Source organism: Empidonax traillii, unplaced genomic scaffold (assembly GCF_003031625.1).
Source record: "Empidonax traillii isolate 1590-97213 ecotype Southwest subspecies unplaced genomic scaffold, ASM303162v1 scaffold451:size1465578, whole genome shotgun sequence".
NCBI classification, from domain to species: Eukaryota; Metazoa; Chordata; class Aves; order Passeriformes; family Tyrannidae; genus Empidonax; species Empidonax traillii.
Genome location: NW_020955644.1, coordinates 878226 through 901348, shown reverse-complemented (window position 1 = coordinate 901348; position 23123 = coordinate 878226). Strand labels below are relative to the sequence as shown.

At 50.9% G+C, this 23123-nt stretch overlaps 3 protein-coding genes across 8 annotated transcripts; 2 read left to right on the top strand and 1 right to left on the bottom strand.

Annotated features, from left to right (window-relative positions):
* The first annotated feature begins 458 nt into the window (after window positions 1-458).
* On the top strand, window positions 459-8135 carry IRF6 (interferon regulatory factor 6). 6 transcript variants are annotated; one of them, XM_027895218.1, is made up of 8 exons: window positions 459-506; window positions 3652-3828; window positions 4715-4919; window positions 5214-5336; window positions 5440-5586; window positions 6288-6680; window positions 7070-7188; window positions 7548-8135. In XM_027895218.1, exons 2-8 carry the CDS (start codon window positions 3655-3657, stop codon window positions 7767-7769), a joined length of 1383 nt encoding a protein of 460 aa, XP_027751019.1. In that variant the 5' UTR covers window positions 459-506; window positions 3652-3654; the 3' UTR covers window positions 7770-8135. The 6 variants fall into 6 exon arrangements, with proteins under 6 accessions (XP_027751019.1, XP_027751022.1, XP_027751018.1 ...); XM_027895221.1 differs by lacking the exon at window positions 459-506 and adding an exon at window positions 1084-1088; XM_027895217.1 differs by lacking the exon at window positions 459-506 and adding an exon at window positions 1751-1971.
* A 980-nt stretch (window positions 8136-9115) lies between these two features.
* CUNH1orf74 (chromosome unknown C1orf74 homolog) lies at window positions 9116-10028 on the top strand. The gene has a single exon (XM_027895192.1). The coding sequence runs from the start codon at window positions 9116-9118 to the stop codon at window positions 9947-9949; it is 834 nt and encodes a 277-aa protein (XP_027750993.1). The 3' UTR covers window positions 9950-10028.
* Window positions 10029-10506: 478 nt separating this feature from the next.
* On the bottom strand, window positions 10507-22997 carry TRAF3IP3 (TRAF3 interacting protein 3). The gene is made up of 16 exons (XM_027895191.1): window positions 22485-22997; window positions 20686-21006; window positions 19469-19583; window positions 18915-18975; window positions 18676-18700; window positions 18031-18060; window positions 17818-17913; window positions 15734-15805; window positions 15327-15467; window positions 14440-14577; window positions 14091-14226; window positions 13293-13355; window positions 13161-13214; window positions 12473-12624; window positions 11142-11414; window positions 10507-10741 (listed from the first exon to the last, which is right to left on the bottom strand). Exons 2-16 carry the CDS (start codon window positions 20962-20964, stop codon window positions 10658-10660), a joined length of 1719 nt encoding a protein of 572 aa, XP_027750992.1. The 5' UTR covers window positions 20965-21006; window positions 22485-22997; the 3' UTR covers window positions 10507-10657.
* Between the last annotated feature and the right edge of the window lie 126 nt (window positions 22998-23123).

Genomic DNA, 23123 nt, shown 5'->3' with positions numbered 1-23123 from the left:
CCTACATGTTCCATTTAAAAAGGGGAGGGGAGTTTAAAAAAAAAAAAAATTCCTTCCTAGATATTAATTTAAAAAAAAAGGTTTTGAAAGGAAATTCTACTTCCTACAAATCCCATTTAAAAGGAAAAAGGAAACTTATTTTCCTAAATATTCCATTTAAAAGAGGCGGGGGGAACCAATCCAAAATGACTTTTTTTTTTCCCCTAAACATCCCTTTTTTTTTTTTTTTTTTTTTTTGGGGGGGGGGGGTCCTTTGCTTGCTTACCCCCTCCTCTCCCCTCCCCTGCGTGTCCGTGGGCGGGGCGGGTGTCGCGGCTGCGCCGGGCGCACCTGGGCAGGTGAGGGCGGGGCGGGGCGGGGCGTGCCCTGAGTGTGCGCGGCCGCCTCGCTCCCCGAGCCCACGCGCGGGCCCCGCGGGGCGGCCCCAGAGCCCCCGCGGGCGCGGAGCCGCTCCCCGACCCGCCGGCGGACCGATAGACGGACGGACGGACGGACGGACGGAGCGGGTGAGTCGCGCCGGGATGGGATGCGGCGGGACGGGAGCGGCCGCGGGATCCGCCCTTCCCGCAGCTCCCAGGCGGAGCGGGGATCGCCACGGGGAGCGAGGGGATAGTTTGGGTGGGAGGAAAAAGCCAACAGGACGCGAAGGGGTTCCGTGGGATGAAAGCTCGGCGGGAGCGCCCCGGTCCCGGCGGGATGGGCGGTGGTGCGGGGTGGTGGTGGTGCCGGGGGGGGTGGTTTGTGCGGCTCCCTGGGCAGCCGGGAGGGCAGAGCCCGCTGAAAATGGCAATTTATGGCTCCCTTCCCCATCTGCGCCGCGGGTTGGGCTGTACTAGCCCCGGGCTACGCCTTTCAAGTCGGGGTAAAGCGAGGCCTAAAGTTGGGGCAGGGGTGTTGTTTGCCCCCCCAACCGCTTTAGCCCCCGCTGTTATCACCCCAAGAACCAACGCTGTTAACGACTCGTGCCCCTTCCAACTTCCCCCCGTGGCAGGGGGCTGAGGTTTCCAGATTGGGCTGGGAATTGTGAGAATTCGTCATGAGGGGGAACTGTGAGAGTTAATCGTGACTGGGACTTGTGAGAGTTCACCGTGTTTGGGTGTGTTGTAGGGGGATGGGGGGGGGAACGCCAGCGGATGGGAGAAAATTAAATCTCTGAAATGTGGGAGCTCAGGGTTCCGGTGCAGGGAGGTGATTAAGTGTCAGATGGAAATTCAGTTTCTCAGTGGGAACGTTTGCCTTTGTAAAGATGGATACAGAGCCATGAAATACAGGGTGATGTAATCAAAGGCAGCAAGCAAGGAACGGGATCTGAGCTGTCGAACCCAGAGAAGACCTTTCCTCCTTCAGAGACTTAATGGACGAGGTGGAGCAGGAACACTGAATATATTTGGGAGTGCAGGCAGAGAGTGAAAGCATCTGTGCAGCACAGCTGGGCTGGGCTTCAGGCCGCGTTTTCCTGGTGCACCGTGTGTTTTTGGGTTCTCTGGCCCCACTCCAGGGCTCCGAGAGTCACCACAGCTGACCGGGGCTGTCCCTGACCTTGGTCACTCCTCTGCAGCCCCAGGATGTTTGCTCCTTCCTGGGTTTGCTCGAGTTGCTCTTGTCGGGGTGACTGTCTCCTCTCCAAGGAGAAGTGTCAGACTTATTAAGTAATAGTTAGGGTACAGGGAATAATTACATTGCTGACCGGGCATTAGCAGCACAGGGATGTGCTAATTATCCCCACACACCACCCAGATTGAGTGGGAATGAAGCGAACTGGAGGGTCCAGAGTGAGGGCCGAACCTCCCTTGATAAATCCCAGGAATAGTGAGAAGACATTCCCGGAGTCTCTGGAATTACAGGATCCCCCCCACCCCCCCAGATCGAAGTTGAAGGTTGTAGGAGGCTGACTCACCGTCTGGGCCCAGCAATGGGATTCAAGTTGATTTGCTCTCGGTTATTGTGTCAACAAGTCATTGGTGATAAAAGGTCCTAAAGCATTGTCAAGCCGGGTATTGACAGACGCTGTCTGACAATCCGAGCCCAGCCCACGGGACCCGACTCGGCTGGTGTGAGAGGGGCACTAATTTCTCTGCCTGTTCAGTGGGTTTGAATTTACTGCTGACCTTGCAAATGCGTGTGTACGTGGTGGTTGTTGTTGGAAGGGACTGCTTGTAAAGCCAAGTGTGAAAGCGGTGGTGGAAACGAGCCTCAGGAGGGATTTTTTGTTAAAATGTCACTTCTTTTTTTTTTTTTTTTCCTTTTCCCAAGAGAAATCCGTACCTGGTTTTGCTCTCGATTCCAGGATTAACGTGGACTTTGTGTCTTTGCAAACACGCTGCTGCAAGTTTAATTCTGAGGGCGCTTCTGACACGGAGAGCTAACACAGAAGAGTTTCAGGAGCACAGAATAATTTTGGTGATTGCTTCCTGATCCTTTGCAGCTCCTGGGAAACACTCTGCTAATGTGCCCACACATTTTCAGACTATTATTCAAAGATGATTTGCAGTTGAAGCTGAATATTTTCTTTGTTTAACAGATAGACTAAATTGTGTTTGGATTAATTTTGTGTGAGCGCTTGCATCTGAATAGGATCTACAGGTATTTGAACAAATAAAACCTGTTCCTAGACTAGTTCTTGGATAGGATTTTTTTTAATCTTCTCCATCTCTGCCATTAGACGTATTTTGCAACTCCTGCAGCAGTGTTCAGGGCTTATGGCAAAGGTTTTACTTAACCTGTAACTGCTTTATTAATGGGAATATTTGTAACTTCTCACCTCTGTTTCAAGATTTGCTAATGAATATGGGGGTGCAGCTTCTAAGCACATGTAGAAGTCCCCTTCCAAAATTTAAAGATCTGAATGTTTCCTGGCCTTGCAGAGGGACAGGCGTAAATTTTGTTTGTTTGGCTTTGTTCTACACAAGGAAAATATTGTTGGTTGGCTGCAACTGTATCGGCAACACGGGGCTACTTAAACGAAAACATTAAGTAAACAGCACTCGATTTTTAGCAGGAGCGCAGGGCAGACCTGCAGTTCATGTCCTTCTGGATAAACATCCTGGTTATTACAGGTCAGTGGTGTTTGCCAATGATTATGCTGCGTTCAGGGCATTCGTGAAAAAGCCATAAAGTGACTCTGAGAGGAACTTCTGTCTCTGGGATAAACCAGCCCCCTCCAGCCCAGCTGGGCTAAAAGCCTCTCGTTCAGCACAACACAGTGTGAGTTTTTTCTCCTCCTCGATGGCAGGTCTGACAGGACTGAGGGAGCACGAGATCAGATCCGGCCCCTTTGCTGAGGCTTTGGAAACTCTTGCTGCCCGTTCTTGCTGTGGCTTGTTCGTGGCTTTATCTCCGGCTCGGGTTCGCTCGGGGCTCGCCCTCCGCGCGCTCAGCGGACGCGAATAACGCGCTCTGGGAGATTTAAGAGCGAGTTGTCGTCCTTGTAACAGTCCTGCTCCCCGCTCGGCGATGTGTGTGTAACCCCTGCTGGCAGAGGAGTCGCCCAGCTGAGTCTGAATGGGTGGTTTCAACGTGCAGCAACACGAAAAACAGCAGCAGGAGCGCAGCGGTTTTCTCCTTAAATGAGTTCAGGTCGTTTTAAAGCGTTTGGGTCCTGACTGACCTGCAGCGGTGGGCGGGTGGTTATTGCTCCCTTGTCTCTTGCAGACCATGGCGCTGCACCCACGCAGGGTCCGCCTGAAGCCGTGGCTGGTGGCCCAGGTGGACAGCGGGATGTACCCCGGCCTCATCTGGCTGAACCGGGAGGCGAAGCGGTTCCAGATCCCCTGGAAACACGCGACCCGGCACAGCCCCCAGCACGAGGAGGAGAACACCATCTTCAAGGTGAGGCAGGGCAGAGCTCGGGGGCACCACAGCTCTGAAACGGGGACAGAGGGGGCGGATTGTTGGCCCGGGAGCTGCTTCCAGGCGCATTTTGTCCTGTTTATCTGACCTCAGAAAAGCCACTTTTGTGCACCTGGATGCCGGGCTTGGCACTGCCTGAGTCGGTGTTGAGTTCTTTAACCCTTTCCAACCACCAAAGGCCAGGTGGTGTCTGAGCCGTGGGCTCTGGAAGGTTACTGCTCCTTGAATCATCTGCTCGGTTTGGGATGTGGGAGCTGCCTTGCTCTTGGCACCAAACCATGAAATGCTGTTAAGTGAATCTGAAGAGGTCCCACCACAAGCTCATCACAAGCACCCATCGCTGCTGCCCGTAATATTCTTATCCCATGGGATTCATTATAACTCCCTGCACTCCTTTGAGGAATTTCTGGCTTCTATCTCAGAGGGATCTTGGGCTGATAGTCTGATTTTTGAGGTGAGGGAGCCACTGGATGTCTGTGGCTTCCCTTTCACTCCATTTTAACAAGTCCATTCCTCCTGCACAGGGTATGGCTCCAAATGCCTTCTGCTACTGAACCTGAGAGACCTAGAAAAATTCTGGGCATGATCCTCTGCAACTTGTACTTTGCATGTTCAGAATTACTAATGATTTTTTGAAATTTGGATTTCCAACTTTTTTTTGTGTGTGTTTTTTTTTTTCTTCCCCTTTCTTTTAATGGCAAAAGCTATTAAAGAGGGAATTTCTGTTTTGTTGTTATCAGAAGAGCTCTGGTTGAGACTTGTGCAGGAGAAGGGTTTTTGCAGTGAATTTGTGTGGAAGCTTGATTCCTGATAAAACCTGCTCTGTGCAGAGGGCCGGACTGAGCTCCGTGTACTTTGTCCCCAGGCATGGGCCGTGGAAACAGGGAAGTACCAGGAAGGAGTGGATGAGCCAGACCCTGCAAAGTGGAAAGCCCAGCTCCGATGTGCACTTAACAAAAGCCGGGAATTCAATTTGATGTACGATGGCACCAAGGAGGTGCCCATGAACCCCATTAAAATTTATGAGGTGTGCGACATCCCGCAGTCCCAGGGATCAATCATTAATCCAGGTGAGGGCCCTGCTGGTTCCTGAGCAGGCATTTGTCCAACAATTCCTTTCCCTCTGTGCATTTAACTCTCCAGCTGCCTTGGTGTGCAGCAGAGAGCAGCTGCCATGTTAATGTTTATTTATTAAACTGAAAATATCGTGTTGTACAGATCACATTTGTGCTTTTACTCACATTTGAAAAAGACACAAATAATTATGCAATGTTGGGCACAACCAATATGAAGATTTTATTGTTTTTTTCAAGAAGTGCATCACAGTGTTTCGCATCCACCCACAAGAATGTGCTTGCTTTCAGGTTCCACTGGCTCAGCTCCGTGGGATGAAAAGGATAATGATCTTGATGATGAAGAGGAGGAAGAATTGAATCAATCTCAGCATGTCCCTATTCAAGAGACATTTCCATTTCTTAATATCAATGGTTGGTGGCACAGACTAATGTACTGTTGAAGCTGTTTATTTGCAAATTGATGCATGCTTGAAGTAAGATCTTGGTTTATTGAAGAACTGCTGCCTTTTTTTAGAATCTCCAATGGCTCCAGGCACTGCAGAAAACTGCAGCCCTGAAGCTGTGTGGCCAAAGAATGAACCTCTGGATATGGAAATGCCCCCAACTGCGCTGCAGCACGACTTCTTCAGCAGCCCTGAGCTCTGGATCAGCTCTCTGCCAAGTATGTGTGTGGGTTTGTAATAGTGCTTCTGCCACTGTACTTTAAAAAAAAACCAGTGTTTGACATTTTTTCCCTGTGGCTGTTTGTTTGTTTGCAACAACTGTGTAGAGTTTGAACGTTCCTGTGACTGTAGTGTGGATTGTTACAGTCCAGAAAGCCAACCCTGTCCTGGGCAGGAGGGGAGGGGGGGGATTCTGCCCCTCTCAGGTGAGACCTCACCTGCAGAGCTGCCTCCAGCTCTTGGGGAACAACAGCACAGCAAGGACATGGAGCTGTTGGAGCAGGTCCAGAGGAGACACCAAGTTGATGAGAGGGATGGAGCAGCTCTGCTGTGGGGAAAGGCTGAGGGTATTGGGGTTGTTCAGCCTGGAGAAGAGAAGGCTTTGGAGTGACCTCACGGTGGCCTTCCAGTACCTGAAGGAAGCCTGCAAGAAAGAGAGGGACTTTTCATAAGGACATGTAGTGGCAGGACAAGGGGGAATGGCTTCAAACTGAAAAAGAGCAGGTTTAGATTGGATATTGGGAATAAATTCCTCCCTGTGAGGGTGGGAAGACCCTGGCACAGGTTGCCCAGAGAAGCTGTGGCTGCCCCTGGATCCCTGGAAGTGTCCAAGGCCAGGTTGGACGGGGCTTCTGTGGTTCCATGGTGTGTCTCTGCTGCTGATGCTGAGAAAAAGCCACAGTGACAGTTTCTCTCTCAGTGACAGACCTAGAAATCAAGTTTGAGTATCGAGGGAAGGAGACTGGACCCACGACGACCGTGAGCAACCCGCAGGGGTGCAGACTGTTCTACGGAGAGCTGGGCCCTATGCCAGACCAGGAGGAGCTCTTTGGGCCCATCAGTTTGGAGCAAGTGAAGTTCCCAGGAACAGAGCAAATCACCAACGAGAAGCAGAAGATCTTCACGAGTCGGCTGCTGGATGTTATGGACAGGGGACTGATCCTGGAGGTCAGCGGCCACGCCATCTACGCCGTGCGGCTCTGCCAGTGCAAGGTGTACTGGTCGGGGCCCTGTGCGCCTTCCTCCACCACACCAAACCTGATTGAGAGGCAGAAGAAAGTCAAACTCTTCTGCCTGGAAACGTTCCTAAGCGGTAGGTAACTTCTGCTTTTGGGAAATGGCTTCGGGTGCTGGTCTGGGCACTCGGTGGCACTGTTGGAAAGGGTTGGTCTGGGTGCACTGTTTATTTTGTTTGTGTGTGGAGTGTGGGTTGGGGCCACCGTTTCCCTGACTCCAGAGGACTATGGAACAGATGTGTGGCAGAAGAAAGGGAATGTAAACTCATTTAATGCTCTGAAAGACTCTGAAGGACCTTGCTTTTAAAGAAAGCTCTGTGGGTGCAAGAAATAATATGTAATTGTGTGTATATAAGAGGTGGCAAAGGACAGTGTGTAGGCAAGACCCGGGATGATACAGTGAGGTGGGATGTGGTGTTTCTGACTGGCAGAGGACAACCCTGCAGCATTCTGCTTTTCTTCCCAGAGCTGATTGCCCATCAGAAAGGACAAATTGAGAAACAACCACCCTATGAGATCTACTTCTGTTTTGGAGAAGAGTGGCCCGATGGCAAGCCCAGGGAGAGGAAGCTGATTGTGGTGCAGGTAGGAGCTGAGGCTCTGAGGTGGCACATAGAGCATGGTGTTTGGTCACAGGTTGGACTGGAGGATCTCAGAGGATCTTTTCCAACCTACTGGATTCTGTGCCAGCCTTGTTGGGTTTGGTGTGTTGGCTCTGGATCAGTGAGACCTGTGGCTTCTGACACTGGAAAACCCCAGTAAGGGCTGGTGGTTTTGGGGAGAGCAAATACCACCATTACATGTGTTGGATAGAATCAGTCTGTGAGTGCTCTTTAGATTATTGTGGAAACAGTCCCCTGCATCCAGAACAGGGGTCTTCCTGCAAAATAACGGGGTTATTCTGTGTTCCACCAGCTTGAAACAAATGACTTCTTCTCAAACAGGTCATCCCCGTTGTGGCCCGGATGATCTACGAGATGTTCTCGGGGGACTTCACGCGCTCCTTCGACAGCGGCAGCGTGAGGCTGCAGATCTCCACCCCTGACATCAAGGACAACATCGTGGCCCACCTGAAGCAGCTCTACAGGCTGCTGCAGAACCACCAGGAGGGGTGGCCCATGCAGGCCCCCCCCTTGCACATGGCACAGCCGCTCCCGGCGCAGTGACAGACCCTGCCCTGGCTTTGTCCCCACCCCCTGGGGGTTTATTTCTGTTGTACATATAGAGAAGTGTTTCTTAACCAGTGCCTTGCCTAGACCTGAATAAATAAAATCTGTAAATCTGGCCACCTGATTCCATAATTTCATAGGTGCTTTTTGTTCTGGAAGCCTTTAAACTGAGGGGTTTGCAGGAATGCTTCTGACTCCTTCACCCTTTTCAGCTGTTTTGCTTAAGCAACCCCGGTGTATAAATCAGATTTTCAATTCTGTAATATTTTTTTTAATCTGCTATTGATACGTTGTATATAAGCACTTGATCATTAGAGGGGGGAAGATAAAATAATCTGCTCTATTAAAACTGCCTGGAGAATATCACCTTGTCTAGTTTTTTCTCTTTAACTGGGCTGTAGCAGCAAGCTGGGATGCTGATGCTTCCTCTACTGTGCTTTTTTTATAGGGGTGGATGTAGGGGTGTATATACAGGCACTGTAAATGCATATATCACAGAGTTGTTAGGGTTGGAAGGGACCTCTGGAGCTCCTCCAGTCCAACGCCCCTGCCAAGGCAGGGTCACCTGAAGCACATGACGCAGGAATTTGTTGGTTTTTTTTTTTTTTTTTTTTTTTTTTAAAAAAAAACAGCTCTGCAAACTCAGAGAAGCCACCTGGAGAAGAGAATGCTCTGGGAAGACCTTAGTGCACCTTTCAGTATGTAAAGGGGCTACAATAGAACTGCAGAGATTTTTTTTTTTTTTTACAGGAGTATGGAGCGATAGGGGGAGTGGTTTTAAACTAGAAGAGGGGAAATTGAGGTTGGATATTGGGAAGAAATTCTTCTTTCTGAGGACGGGTTGCCCAGAGAAGCTGTGGCTGCCGCATCGCTGGAAGTGTTCAAGGCCACCGTGGACGGGGCTGTGAGCAACCTGGGCTAGTGGGAGACGTGAGGAGGGGATGATTTTTAAAGTCCCTTCCACCCCAAACCATCCTGTGATTCTGTGAAGCTATAATATCACATCACCCCTCTGCGCTGCCCCTTTGTCCTCGCCTCCTTCCTTTCCCTCCCCGAGCTCTGAGCTTTCTGCTCCCCAAAAACAGCCTTTTCCTTATCCACGGCTCCGCCCTGGCAAGGTCGCTCCGCCCGGGGCCGGGCGGGACCGGGGCCGTGCTTGGTCAGACCCGCCCCGGGGAAGGAGGGGCCGTTCTTAGTTAGATCCGCCCCGGGGAAGGAGGGCTGTGCTGGGTTAGATCCGCCCCGGGGAAGGAGGGGCCGTTCTTAGTTAGATCCGCCCCGGGGAAGGAGGGGCCGTGCTCGGTCAGACCCGCCCCGGAACCGCCGGTTCCCCCCGTGTCCCCATGGCACCGGGGGCCACCGCGCTGTCCCCCGCGCTGCTGGTGGCGGCGGCCCGGGATGCTCTGGGGACACGGAGCGGGCCGAGGGCGGCTCGGCGGCGGAGGCTGCCGGCGGCCCGTGCCCTGCATGCGGCCGGGGAGGTGCTGGCGGTGGCGGCGGGGCTGAAGCCGGCGCTGCTCTGGGAGTGCGGGCCCGCGGGGCCCTCCGAGCTGCGGCGGTACCTGGGCGGGCTGCGGGATGCGGGGCTGGCCCCGCACCGCATCCACGTGCTGGGCGTGGAAGGCTCGGCGCTGCTGCTGCTGCACCCGCCGCTGGCCCGCGGGAGGCTGGAGGGGATGCTCCGCGCCCGCCCCGCGCCCTTCGTGGATGTCTCGGCCGGGAGGAGATGCCCGGCGCTCTGCGCGGAGGAGGAGGCTGAGGCCATCAGGGGACACCTCGCCTCCCTCCTGAGCCACCTGCGGGATGCTGAGGCCGCCAGCGCCGGGCCGGTGTCCTGCAGCGAGGTTGTGCCCCAGGACTGGAACCTGTGCACCGTGGTCGGGGTGCTGCTGGGGTACCCCGCGGTGTACACCTTCTCCAGGGAGGAGGGCACCAAGAACTGCCTGGCGCTGACACCGCTGAGGGTGTTCACGGTCCAGGCCTCCTGCCCCAGGATAAAGGACGGTCTGAGGGTCCAGATTTACTCCTTCAGCATCCCGGAGAGCCTCTGCACGAAGCTGGGGGAGGTGCTGGATGCCTGGTGTGATGAGCTGAAGGAGGCATTCAGTGCACAGAGTGACTTTGTGGATCTCTGCATTTCCAGCGAGGTCGTGACTCTTCCAGCAGTTGCCTTGTAAAACATGAGCAAACTCGGACTTTTTGGCGCTCCCTACATTGGGGACCGAGACAAAAGATCCAGTTCCCCTGTACGTGGTCCACTGCGTGAGGGTGAATAAAAACTTTGAACACCACAGTGCTTTGAATTTGTGAAGTTTATTGGAGGTTCCATGTTGTATTTACTGCTCATATGAGGTGGTGCCATGCACTGGGTCATAGCTGAGCCTCTGCATGAGTGAGGGTCAAGTTCTGTAAAACCTGCCAGGGCCTGGTGGATGGGAGGTGGAAAAATTGCTCAAAACAGGAATGGGGGGGAAAACAAGGGGATTGTGCTAAACAGCCTCCCTGGGCCAGGTTTCATTGTCAGGTACAAGCAGAGAGGGGCAGTAAATAAAGGAAGAGAATTCTGGGGGCAAAAATCCCGAGGGTGTGGGATGCCCTGTCCCTCTCTCCCTGTGTGAGACCTGTGTGATGACCAGAGTGGCTTTGTCCTTCAGTGCCATGGGGGACAGGATGGTGCAACCTTCAGCTGGAACAGAATAACCAAAGCAGCTGAGGGAAGGGGTGATATTCCAGCATTTATTGGGAGTTTGTCTGGAGTGAGACCAGCTCAGGATATGAACCAAACACACAGGTACTAAACAGCAGAAGGTGCACTGTGGCGAGGTCGTGACTTTTGGGGAAGCACAGTCAGTTCTTGCAGTAAAGTCAGTCATCAAGGAGGCTCTTCATGGCCTGTAACTTGCCAGGAAGGTGGCAATGGCCACTGCTGTGAGTGCCACCAGGAGGGGGATCCAGTGACAACGCTGCCTCTGCGGGGAGAAGCAAGGGTTAGTAGGGATTTCGCAGAATGTGCTGAGTTGGAAGCGACCGCAGGGATCATCAAGTCCAACTCCTGGCCTTGCACAGAACCATTCCCAACGTGTCTGAGGGTATCATCTAAATGCTTCCTGAGCTCTGTCAGGCTTGGAGCTGTGCCCACTGCCCTGGGGAGCCTGTTCAGTGCCCAACCACCCTCTGGGGGAAGAACCTTTTCCCGACACCCAACCTAACCCTGCCCTGCCACAACTCCAGGCCATTCCCTCAGTCCCATTGCCAGAGAAGAAACTTCTCATCTCATCCCTCAGCAAACACCTCATTGATCTTTCCACACTGGGGGGGGGTTTCCCAGGCTGATGTGCAGCCCTGGGATTTGGGGTCGGGGGCTCCCACCTTGGCCTGCTGGCCGTGGGAGCGGTTGAGCTCGTCCCGGCACTGGCGCAGCCTGGTCAGGCACGAGTGGTACTCCTCGCTCAGGGCCTCCAGCTCCGAGCGCAGCTCCCAGCACTGCAAGCACAGCAAGGGGGTGTTACCGGGGGGGGTCCCCTCTTTTTTGTACCCAGGCAGCCTGGCAGGGCCCCCGCAGAGGCTGCAGCGCTTCACCCGCGCGCCGGCACCGCCCGGACTGGGGGGTCTGGCTCCTGCTGCCTGCGCGTCCGTGTGTACCTGCAGGGAACAGAGCAGAGCTCGGGGTTAGTGGGAATGTGGTGGTGGAGGCAGTGCCCAGTCTGTCACCACCCCGTGACCTGCTTGGCTTTGCTGCCAACCTTCACATCCCACAGGAGAACGTAGGGATAACGATTTTTATGACCGGGAAGAAGACAGGGAGTGCAAACTCCTGTCAGGGTTTGCCTCTCATTCTGAAATTCATTCTGCACTCCACCCACCCCAACAGCAATCCCAGAGTCCTTTAAACCCTCTGGGATGTGGGACACGTGGGTTGGGCAGCTTGGTTGTGCTGCACAACCCCAAAACCCGGGGAGGGCCCTTTCCTGAAGGTTCCATGGCACAAGACCCTGTTGCCATTCTGATGAGCAGGTCATTGGCAGCAGCTGTACAAGGAGCTGCCCAGAGGCTTCAGGAGCCAAAGAGGGGGCAGCTGGACCCCCTCCCCAGCAGTTCCCACTTGCTGTGATTGTGCTTTATAAACCCTTCCCCAGGGCATGCTGGGTGATACCTGGGGGTGCTGCTTTTCTCCCCATTATGGTCTGGCATGACAAGCTCTTCTCCTCTGTGGCTCTGAGCTCTGCTACAGTAAGTTATAAATAATTTTTTTTACAAGTCCCTTTTTGATGAATCCTTGCTGTCTGAACACTGCTCTAAGAATTGTGGGGCTGTTGGCAGAAGGATGGTTTGATGGAAAGGGATGTGTAAAAGGCTGGAAAGGCTTGGATTTTTTTTTTTGCAGCCTAGTGGCAAGGGCAGTGCTTTTGTTGGCAGACCCTGCCTGTTATTTTTATTATTGTTGTTATTATTATTGCAAGCCTTTTCTTTTCCTCCTCTCCTTCATTTGTGTTTAAGGTTTTAATTCTTAAAGTGGCTTTTTCCTGTGAGGCTCTCGAGACTCTCGCCTGTGGAGATTTAGGCAAGGCTGGTATCAGGATAAAAGTTCAGCAGGGAGAATCCTTACAGGGGACACCAAGTTCAGGTTACCTCCAGGACCTTTGGTGTGTTGTGTTGCTGCTGGAGCTCTTAAACCAGCAACAACTCAGTGACTTCCTCACCTCATTCTCCTTTGCTGTGAGCTGGGATGTCCTTTTCTGCATCTCATCCTTCAGACTTTCTTCTCCCTCCTCCTCCTTGGGGTGCTCTAACAGAGTGTTTTGGTTTTCCTTGGCAGGAGTGAGAGGTGGGGTCTGGGTGGTGAAAACCTGGTCTAGAAAACAGTCAGGCTGCTGATGAGAAACAGGTCCAGGCTCTGGGTTTGCTTTACATCTTGGTTACTCAGCAGTTTAAGGATAATATTTATGTGTTACACACACAGCAGAAGCTCAGTTCATTATCATTATCACAGGCCTGTCTCTGCTGTAGCTACATGTTAATAATATTTAGAGCTATCTTTCTAAGTAGTTGCCAGAAATGGAGGGGAGAAAGATTTAAAATGCATTTTATTACTTTTTTTTTTTTTCAAGTACAGCTGTAACTGCAATTATAAACTGGAATGTGTTTTGTTTGGGAAAAAAAATGGCATAGCCACTGAAGTAGAATTTGCAATGAAATCCGTTTATTTTTAAAGTGTTTGTCATCATAAATACATTTCTGTTTTAATGTTAACTAGCAAAATATAATAACTCGTTTTGTGCAGCTCTAAAATAATCCTTTCTTCTAAACCAGTGTAGACTTCTCCTAGAGTCAGGACTAACATCCTTGTGTCCAAGTGAGTGCTAGCTCGGGCTTACAAAGTTTGCTGACCTGTCCTCTGCACCGCCACCTCCTGGCTCTTCTCTTGGTTGTTCTGGATCAAGTCTGTGAACCCAGAAAGCCACATTATTGTCCTCAGCACCTACAAAGGCCTCTTACCTTGTGCCTCTCTGTGTTACTCACTGTGCAAGTGGCTGACTGTTGCCTCCAGCATCACCTTCTGCTTTTGCTCTTTTTGTAGTTTGTCTGAAATAATGACAGAGGGAAATAAATAAATCTCTGTGTCTCTGTGCAAGGATGGTGACTTTCCCATTCTCCATGTGTGTAAAGTGGAGCAGATAATTATTGGCTGCACTGAACTTTCTTCTCTGAAGGGATGTGATTTTTAGCTGTTAATTGCCCTTTTGGTTTTGGCAGCTTTTTCCAGTGTGCCTTGCATTCTACTAATTTATGGTTTATTTTAAAGCTGTTTGTCCAGGACTTACTATGAAATTAGAGCTGCCACCCATTTGCTCTTCCTTAATTCTATTTTAAAATAGCCAGATGAAGTTTGCTTGTCTCTATCCAAATCAGTGCTCTAGGACACTGTTAGCTCATATTTCTAGGCTGGTAATATCCACCACAAGCAGCATCTCAGATAGTAACAGGCACTGCATTGCTGTGTTTGATGGGTCTGGAAGGATGCAAAGTCCTCATCAAAGCTGAGAGCTCAGCTTTGATTTTTTTACTTTTTTCAGGTCTGCCAGGCCATCCTTTCTTCTAGGAAAGTCGCTTGACTTCTCTGAAGTCCTTTAATCTAGTAGGAAATGGCTTTAGGGGCCTTCTGGAAATCAGAAGCTTTTCAGGTGTACAGCGCATTGAAAACGAGCGAGTCTTGTGTGTGTGTGTGGCTTTAAGGACCAGAGTTTCAAGAGTACATTCCTTATATGCTCTGCTTTTTTTTAGAGGACAGATTTGGCACTATTTCCCTGCACACAATACCTTCAATGGCAGTAATGTGCTGGGCCTTGAGGTCGTTGTCCTGGCTCAGGGCAGTTGCTCTCAGGTGGAGCGCGGCGTGTTCGCTCCGCAGGCTCTGCAGCGCCTGCTGCAGCTCCTCGTTCTGGGCCTCTGCTCTCTGGGGCCAGGAGAGAATCGTGGGGTGGGTTGGGATGGAAAGACCTTAAAGCTCATCTTGCTCCACCCCCCTGCCACCTTCCACCAGCCCAGGTTGCTCCAACCCCTCTACAACCTGGCCTTGAACACTTCAGGGATGGGACAGCCACAGCATCTCTGGGTGACCCAGCATGAGCTTTCACGTGGAGGCTGTTCCTGCAGGCAATCAACATACCTGCAGCTCACTCTGTAAGCTGTGGAAGCTGTTTTTGAGCTCGCTGTGGGCCGTGGTCATCTTGGTCAGTTCGGCTTTGAGGGCAGTGTCGTGCTCTTTCCAGAAGGCAAGGTCCTCTCTGGTCGCTGCCAAGCTCCTCTAGGGAAGAAAGCAAAGACCCATGGGTGGGCTGGGACCCACAGCCTGGGGTGGGATGGTGGCAGGCTGGCCTGGATACCATCAGCTGGGCTGCCTCCTGCAGCACCAGGGAGATACATACATACATATATATATATAAATACACACACGTATATATATACAATAACCTGTGTGGGGCTGATGCCATCTGATGGACAGAGCAATCATGGGCAGTGTGTTCCCTGTGGAACACTAATTCCCATGCTCCCAGCAGGCTTGAGAAGCCTGGCAGTACTTGGGATAAGATTTGCTTGTTTTTCAGCAAATACCAGTTATCCTGTGGGTTAAAGCAAGCTGCTGCCTCTTGCGGGGGGGAGGTGGAACTCATCTATTTTCACATAAAAGAGTGACTCCAGAAAAAGCATCTCTGGGGACCTCATGCCCTGGATGTCTGTGTGGGTGGCTCATTGTCCTTTGTGTGTGCAGAGCAGGGAATGGGACAAAGGGATGGTGGAGGAGAAGGGATTACAATTTAAGCTGACAAAGAGCAGCACATTTCCCCAGCTGTGAGCTGGTTTTAACAACTTGGTGTGCAGCTCACACAGTGAGCACATGTCAAAGCATTAAGCTGCTTTGGGCTTTACTCAGTAGCTGAAACATCATATTTTTGCATCTTTGTTGCTAAGGATAAGCCTTTCCCCTGACATGTGTTTTGTTTGTCGTGGTTGGACTAAATTGAAGCCAAGCCAGGTGTAAAACATGTTCCTCACCTGAGAGTTTTGCAGCTGCTGCTCTGTTTGGAGCTTGTCCTCCAGCATCTTCTGAAGAGCCTCTTTTGCCTTCTGCTCGTAGGTCTGCTTCTGGTCCTCCATCTCTATCAGGATCTTCTTCACACACTCCTTTGAGTAACTCTTTGTAAGGGAGAAATAAAGTGCTTGAAGGGTCTTTGCTGACAGATTCCTAACCTTGTTAAACCTGAAGATTAGCGAATCCAGAGTGTGTAAATGCTGCTGCTAATTTGCTGTGGAGCATTGCTTCAGCAAAGAGGAAAAATCCTTTTTGGATACGTGTCTAATCTGATTGATCTGGAAACTGAGACCCGACCCAATTACATGGTTTGGTGTTTGGTTTTCATGCCTTTCTTCCCCCCTGTGTTTCTCGGTGACTCAGACATTACCTGGGTGCAAGCCTGTAGCTGATTTTCAAGGGCTCTTAGTTTACACTTCAGTTTGTCTTCGTTCAACTGACCCTGGGGAAAAAAAAAAAAAACAAAAAACAACAATTGAACTGTCGTGTTAAACCAGGAACCACACAATATGCCCCCAATCTTTTTTTAGTTCGTGTTTTGATTCATTTTTTCCCCTTCATCTGTAATATTGTGGCTGGATTGGTTCAGAGTCCTCTTCAGTGCTGAAGTTCAGGGGAACCTTTGTGATCTCCAGATAAGTGGGATATGGGGGGAGCAAAAGTTTTATGGGTTGAAAAACTGTGCTGAGGCAGTTTCTCTGGTTACAGAGTGCAGGTGCTGGCAGTGAAATTATAAATTAAGAGGGAGGAGATTTGAGTCTGGAAGGGTCTCTGTGCACAGCCCTGTTCCCTGGCTCGTGGTCCCTCCCTGCTGGTCTGACAGTCCTAACTTGCTGGTTCCCTTAGAAAATAGGTCGGGCCTGTGTTGCAACATCTTGCAGTTGGGCAGGGGGATAGAGGGCAGCAGTGATGATTCATTTTGCTTGTTATCACCATCTCCTCTCAGTGTTAGTCAGGCTGCTCGGGCTTTGTGAAACCAGAGTGATGCAAATTCAGACGAAATTTCCAGCAAAGACATCACATAGGCTGGTTTTTTTTTCTACCACCAGTGCTGAGAACACCAGTATCCTCACTGCTCTTTGAAGTCACACCTCTGAAAAGAAAACTCCTTGATGTTACAGGAATAGCTGTTAGACCCAAGCAAAACCAGGTTCCCTGGTGTCTTGGCACTGTTTATATTTGCACAGAACCCTACAGCCCCCATCATCAAGAGAGCCTCAAGTCACCTCCTATAAGCCAAGCAGGGGTGAGGATTAGGGCTAATGTGCTCAAAATACACCCAAATACACTCAAAAAAAATATTTTTTTTTTGTACTTCTACAGCCCTGTTTTTTCAGAGTCTGAGGTTACCTGAACAAGCAGCTCCAAATCTCAAACTCTACTGCTGACATTTAAGTGCCATTTTAAGCATTTTAAACTGCTGACAGCTGCAGTGCTTTGGCTGTCCTGTGATTGGGGAATTCTGTGATGCTGCTTCCCTTAGTCATTTTAGATAGCTGGTGGAAGGTTATAATAATAAATGCTGTTTCTGGAAAGCTCCCAGTTTGCCCAAGCACGATGCTCGTGCTGGAAAAATCATTCCATATAGCAGCAGTGATGTGCTGGAAATGGCAAAGAGCTTAAACTCTGCAGAGTTCTGTGGCATTTCCAAAAATCAGGTTCAGCTTCAAATGCCAGGAAGGGGAGGAAAACTCATTAAAACAGCAATTCTTTTTTAAGAAGAGAAGAGCTTAAAATGAATTACTCCTGATAGTCATAACCATGTCTTAGCATCCCTCATCTGCTCCACCAAGCCAGAAGCACCCAGGAACACGAGCAGCACCTCAGAAATGAACTCTGTGGAGCTCCAATATCATTCATGTGTGTTCTTTGAAACTCAAAAATAACTAGGAAAGATTTAAAGAGCTGCCACAACAAGTTTTTGGCACCTCAGCTGGAAAAAGGCAGCCCGCCATCAGTTTGCACAAGCAGTGTTGTGGGGTAGGACCTCTCCATCCCTCCCTTTGCCAGCACCCCCTGGAGAAAGCCCCTCAGGTGGCTCCAGGAATCCCCTCCAAGCAGCACCACCGGCTCCAGCACCCAGTAAATTTTTAGGCTGATGAAATGCTGGGATGCAAGGAGGCAGCGGCAGAGACAAGGAGCAGCAAAGAGCACCCACCTGTTTCTAATCTGAGGTTTCATGGCTACTTCCTGCAGAGTGTGGCAGGGGTGTTTTTTTTCCTGCTCATATTATATTTGAAGAAGCAAATGAAGGAGGAAGCTTCAAAAACCACAGGATGTCTAACACAAGGTTTCTGTGCCCTCTCACCCAATCGCTGGCTTTTCTGCCCCAACAGAACTTTCAAACCACTTTTTTTTTTTTTTTTAGTTGCACAATGAACTGTAAATTAAATTAATCCTGTAGAAAAGCTTAGTATATTACACAAGATGAATTTTTTGGGGGTGTTCTGGTACCTGCCATGATTTCTCTGAGGCTTCCAGCAGTGTAGAGAAAAGCTCCTGCAAAATCATCATCTTCTGCTTGAGCAGCAGCTCCCGGTGCAGAGCCTCCTGTGGGGAAGAGAGTTAAAATTGGGCATTTAATAATAATAATAATGATATTTTTAAGTATTATTCTTGATGAAAACCAGCTTTCCCAGTAGGTGCTGAGCACTGTTTGGTACCCACCTTCAGGTAGTTGGACAGCTGCATCATTTCCTACAGGGGAAAGGGTAGATGGTTAAAAATAGGATTAGATCAGTTTATAAACACTTAATGATCTGGCTCCATAATCTAAATATTTTTAAATAAAAGTGAATTAACAGCCTATATTTGCATGGTGGGGGAGAGCCTGCTGGGGTTTGTTTGGGTGGTTTTTTTTCTTTCCCCAGGGAAATGAAAATATTTTTACAGCCACTGGTTGTATTGGGGTTGGGGCACTTTTGCCATGCAGTGTGTGACATCAGGGCAGGTGCTGAGTGAGAAGAGCAGAAATCCATGGGACAGCAGTTCCTTTCCTATAGCAGCAGTGTCACAACTTTGGAAAACAGGGAAATTTAACACCACTCAGTGTCCCAGTCAGAAATTCATGGAATGGTTTGGGTTGGCAGGGACCTTAAAGATGATGTAATTCCACCCCTCCCACTAGCCCAGGTTGCTCCAAGCCCCGTCCAACCTGGCCTTGGACACTTGCAGGGATGGGGCAGCCACAGCTTCTCTGGGCAACCTGTGCCAGGGCCTCCCCACCCTTAGAGTAACAAAATTTCTTCCTTATATCCCCTCTAAATCTTCCCTTCTTCAGCTGAAAGCCACTTGGAAAACTGTTTTGCTTACCTTATTAAAAACTGCTGTTCCACAGCTGAAATAAAAAACCAAAGAGTGTTACTGAGGTGTGTGCTGGGGGGTCTGCAGCCATCTGTGCTGCTGGGCACCCTCTGTCACCCCCACCCAAGCTGAGGTTTTGGACAGCAAGAGCTCGTGCCTCTTTGAGGGGGAACATTTTGGGCTTGGGAAGCTGCTGCCCTGTGGGATCTGAATTCACAGCCCAGGGAGGGAGGGCAGGGCCAACTTACTCTGTCTGCTGGCTCGAGTCTTTCACTCCTTCTCTTGGACTAGCAAGGGGGGTCTGTGTTCCTGGGAAGGCAGAGTGAAAGGATGTGAGTGATCCCCCTGTCTGAAGAGCCAGGAACTTTGTCTTTTAGGGTGTCCATCTCCACTCCCAGATGGCTCCTAGGATGGGCAGCAATTTAAACAGTGTCCAGTGACAACTCAACGGGGACAAAAAGCAAAGAAATGTCCTGCTCTGATGGACAGAGAAGTAGAAGTTGAGTAATCCTGCAGTGAAGTCAGCCTCCAGAGCCCTGGATAACACTGGGACAGTGACAGGGAAAAGCTGTAGGGCAGAGCATCTGCTCAGCAGCACGGGGGGGTTAAGCTGTGGGCTGGTTTATCCCTCCATGGGAAAAATATTCCTCATTCCTGCCGTGTTCAGGGGAAATTCACACTAGGATGGTCAAACCTGGCTGGGGAGCTGGGGCTGGAGGGGAGCCACCAGCTCATCCCAAGGAGTTTGATGATGGAGATGTGGATGCTGCTGTGCTGGGAAAGCCAAGCATCCCTCACCTACCTTGGGTGTTCACAGAGTCACTTTGCCCAGGAATGGTTTCTGCAGGAATGCCAAGGGGGATGCTGAGGTAGAGCAGGGGCTGTGCAGGGGGTGACGTGGGGCAGCTCCACGAGTCCTGGAATGAGAGGGCAGCTTGAGGCAGTGTCTCTCCAAAGCAGGCTGGGGGGAAGGGGTTAAGGCCTGGTCAGGCTTTGTAGCTGTGGTGACTGGGTGAAGGGCACCAAGAAACCATGGCAAATCCACGAGGATCTGCTGCTTTGGCTGCAGCAGCTCCAGAGCTTTGTGGGCAAGTGGGAGAAAAACCAGCTGGCTGCTGGGGCAGGGGGAGTGGCAATGCCAGAACAGGGCAAGGAATCCCCTCTAAGGGTCTTGAGATCTTTTTGGGCAAGATGAGGACTTTGGGTGGCAGGAAAATGGGTCCTGGTTTGGGTCTCTGCTGCCATTTGGCTGCCTTGGAGCAGAGGTGCCAGTTCTGCACTGGCTTCCCCCAGGGCTGGAGCCTTGATATCTCTGCAGGAGTAAATAGAGAAGGCCCTGTGAGCGTGTAAATGCCTGTTCCAGATTCCTGTGACTGAACCTGGTGAACCAAACAGCAGCAGGAGGCTGGTAATTGCCAGGGAGTTGGAGGGTGTGCCCATTTAAGTCACCTCGTGTTTGGCTGTCTGTGCTCACACGAGTTTGTGAAACCCCCAGGGATCAACTCAGCCTACCAGGGAATGGTTCATTTTCCATGGATAGAAGTTTAGAAGGAAATCTGTTTGGTTCTGACTGGCGTGTTTTGCAACCTGCCACAGATGCTGTTCGAGACAGAGAGCCCTCTGGGTCACTGTCAGCTGTGCAGCACAGGGCAGGCAGCGAGTGCCAGGGAGTCTCCTGATCCCTCCACCCTTCCTGCCAACAGCAAAGGTGACTGGAGGCAAACCAGGTGCTTGGAGCTCGCTTAGCAAGGCTAAAATAACCTGTGTAAGTGCAAACCTGTAGCCTGGCAGCTGGGATGTGGGGTTGTGCTCGGAGGAATGGCAGAAAATGTTTGGTTCAGGGTTCATAAAACAGGAGAGGGGCACTCAGGGGGGTGACAATGTGTGCCCACACCTGACTTTGTAGGGCGTGAGAAAACATGTGCTTCTGTCTGTGCAAATCTCATATTCTGGCTGCACTGTGATTTGGATCCTGGTGTTCCAGTGGGTGCTGAGCTGTGCCCCAGGGGCAGGTGTTACCTGGAGCAGGACCGAGGAGTCCGGCGGGGTTTGCCCCTCAGGCTCCTGCCTCGGGGGTGCCCTTCCCGCGTCGCTCGCCAGGTTTCTCCTCCTCAGGAACTCCCTTTGGCGAGGGCTCTGGGGTGGCTGCTCTGCTCCCCTGGGCAGGTGCCGGCAGGTGGTCAGGTTGTTCCTCCTCCACAGGTTCTCCCTGCTCTCGTGCCGCCGCTCGCACTTCTCCTCGTAGCTCTCGCCCAAGCGCCGGCGCCGCGGCCGGGCCCCCCCGGGCTGGCTGATCATCCTGGGCTCTCACCTCCCTGGGGTCCTCTGTCCTGGCTGAAACTGAGGGAAAAGACACCATTTGAGTCATAACTAGCTGATTCTAAGATTTATCGAATGTGAGGTGTTTGTTTCTGGAGTCCTCAGACAGTGGGTGTAAATGTTGCCGGAGAACAATCTCTGTGAATCCCTGGCAGGAGGGTGTAGCGGGATGGGTATCAGGCTCTTCTCCCGGGCAACCAGCAGCAGGACAAGAGGGCACAGTCCTAACTTGTGCCAGAGGAGGTTTAGATTGGACATTAGGGCGAAATTCTTTTCAGAGAGAGTGATCAGACACTGGAAGGGGCTGCCCAGGGAGGTGGTGGAGTCACCGTCCCCAGGCGTGTTTAGGAAGAGGCTGGACGTGGCACCAGTGCCATGGTCTGGCAGGCAAGGTGGTGTTAGGTCAGAGATTGGACTCAGTGATCTCAGAGGTCTTTTCCAACCTGGTTGATTCTGTGATCCTGTAAATCCATAGCCCATGAAGTCTAAAACACACACCACTGATCTTGCTCTGTTGGATGGGTCCTGACCCGGGATTAACCAAGCCCTGGCTTTCTTTCATTGCACATACAAGTGTAGAGACCAATCATTATTCCTTGGGATTAATTAATTGTTAAGCTGTGCTCAAGGACTGGGGGCCTGGACTCTTAGTTTGCCTCAGGCATGAATTCTGCCCCATTTCCTGGGAATTTGGGGCCCAAACCAGGCAGTGGCATGGCCAAAGGAGGAGATGCTCCATTCCAGCACTGTTACACTGTCTACATGTGTGCACAGGGTGCAGGTATGGAGCCTCCTCCCTCCTCGTGACCTCTCTGCACAGTTGCAAGTCCACCACTGTGTTATTCTTAATTGTATTCTGAGACTTTGCCTCTGCATCAGTTAAAGGGAAAGCTGAGCAAGAACTACCCAAACAAAAAAAGAGGAATTTTAGTATCTGAAAATTCAGGTTAAATGTTCTTCAGTATGAAACAAAAACTATGAAAACTTCACTGGTCTCATTCTCTCTCAAGCAATTAGGAAGTTATTGAGTCTAATGGGGGGAAAAAAATGGGAACTAGTAAGTCCCATTTACACATAAAATACTTCTGTGCTTTTGGGTCTGCATTAAAATCTGCTCTGTAATTCTTTTTATCGGCCTTGTGTTCGCTGTGGAGTGCTCAAAGCTCATTCCTGGTGCCATCTTTCACTGCAGGGGCTTCCTTTGGAAGGAGCACATTGTTTTTTGGGTGGTCAGGTGCCCACAAGACCCAGCCAGGGCACTGTTCTGAATGCTGAGAGTTTTTTAACTGATTTTGCTGAGTTTTAGGAAAGGTTCAGTTAAATATCCTGCCCAGTCTGCACTCATCCATCTCCTCCCATCAGGAATAGCTCAGCCCCTTTCCCACCTGCGCTGCCTCTGGGCTGCCCAGCCTGTCCCAGGGCTGGAATAGCCTCAGTTAACCAAAAATGCCCTTTTAAAGCAAGGTAAAGCTCAAAGAAATACACAGTCCATTACTCACCCCGAGCTGAGCAAACTGCTGAGGCCTTCTTGACAGGCTAACACTCTATTTCCTCCTTCTGTTACCCCAAATCACCCTCTCTAATTAAACATGTCCTTTATCTGTGCTTTCCAAGCTGTTACACTTCTTGCTTCAAGGGAAACCAGAAAAAAAAAAAAAAAAGGTGCTTCTTGCTGGTTCATGTTACAGCTTCCCGGTGCAAGTTGTGGAGGCTGAAAGTGGGGTGAAAAAAAAAAGAGGGAAGAAGGTGCATGTTGCTGCTTTCAGTCTCTGCTCCCCTCCAGTCCTCACCGGCCCCGGTGCTGTGGGTGCTCCAGCACTTACCTGGCTCGAGGGGTCCTGTCCTACCCCTGGGCTGCTGTGCAGGGGCAGGGTGTTATCAGGCATGAACACGCTCCAACTGCCATCCTCTTGCCAACCACCTCATTTTCTGCTCTCACTCTCTTTTTTCCACTCTGTAAAACAGGAAACGTTGCAGCTGCAGCCGAGCCCCGGTTCCTGTCTCTGCTCACGGCCCCGGCTTGTAGGACACCAGGGGGGCCCTTGGGTTATCTTGGGAGCCCAAACTCTCTCCAGCTTTTTCTCTGAGCAGACCCCACAATTATCTTTTGGGCCATCTGCTGGTCTCAAGCATGCAGA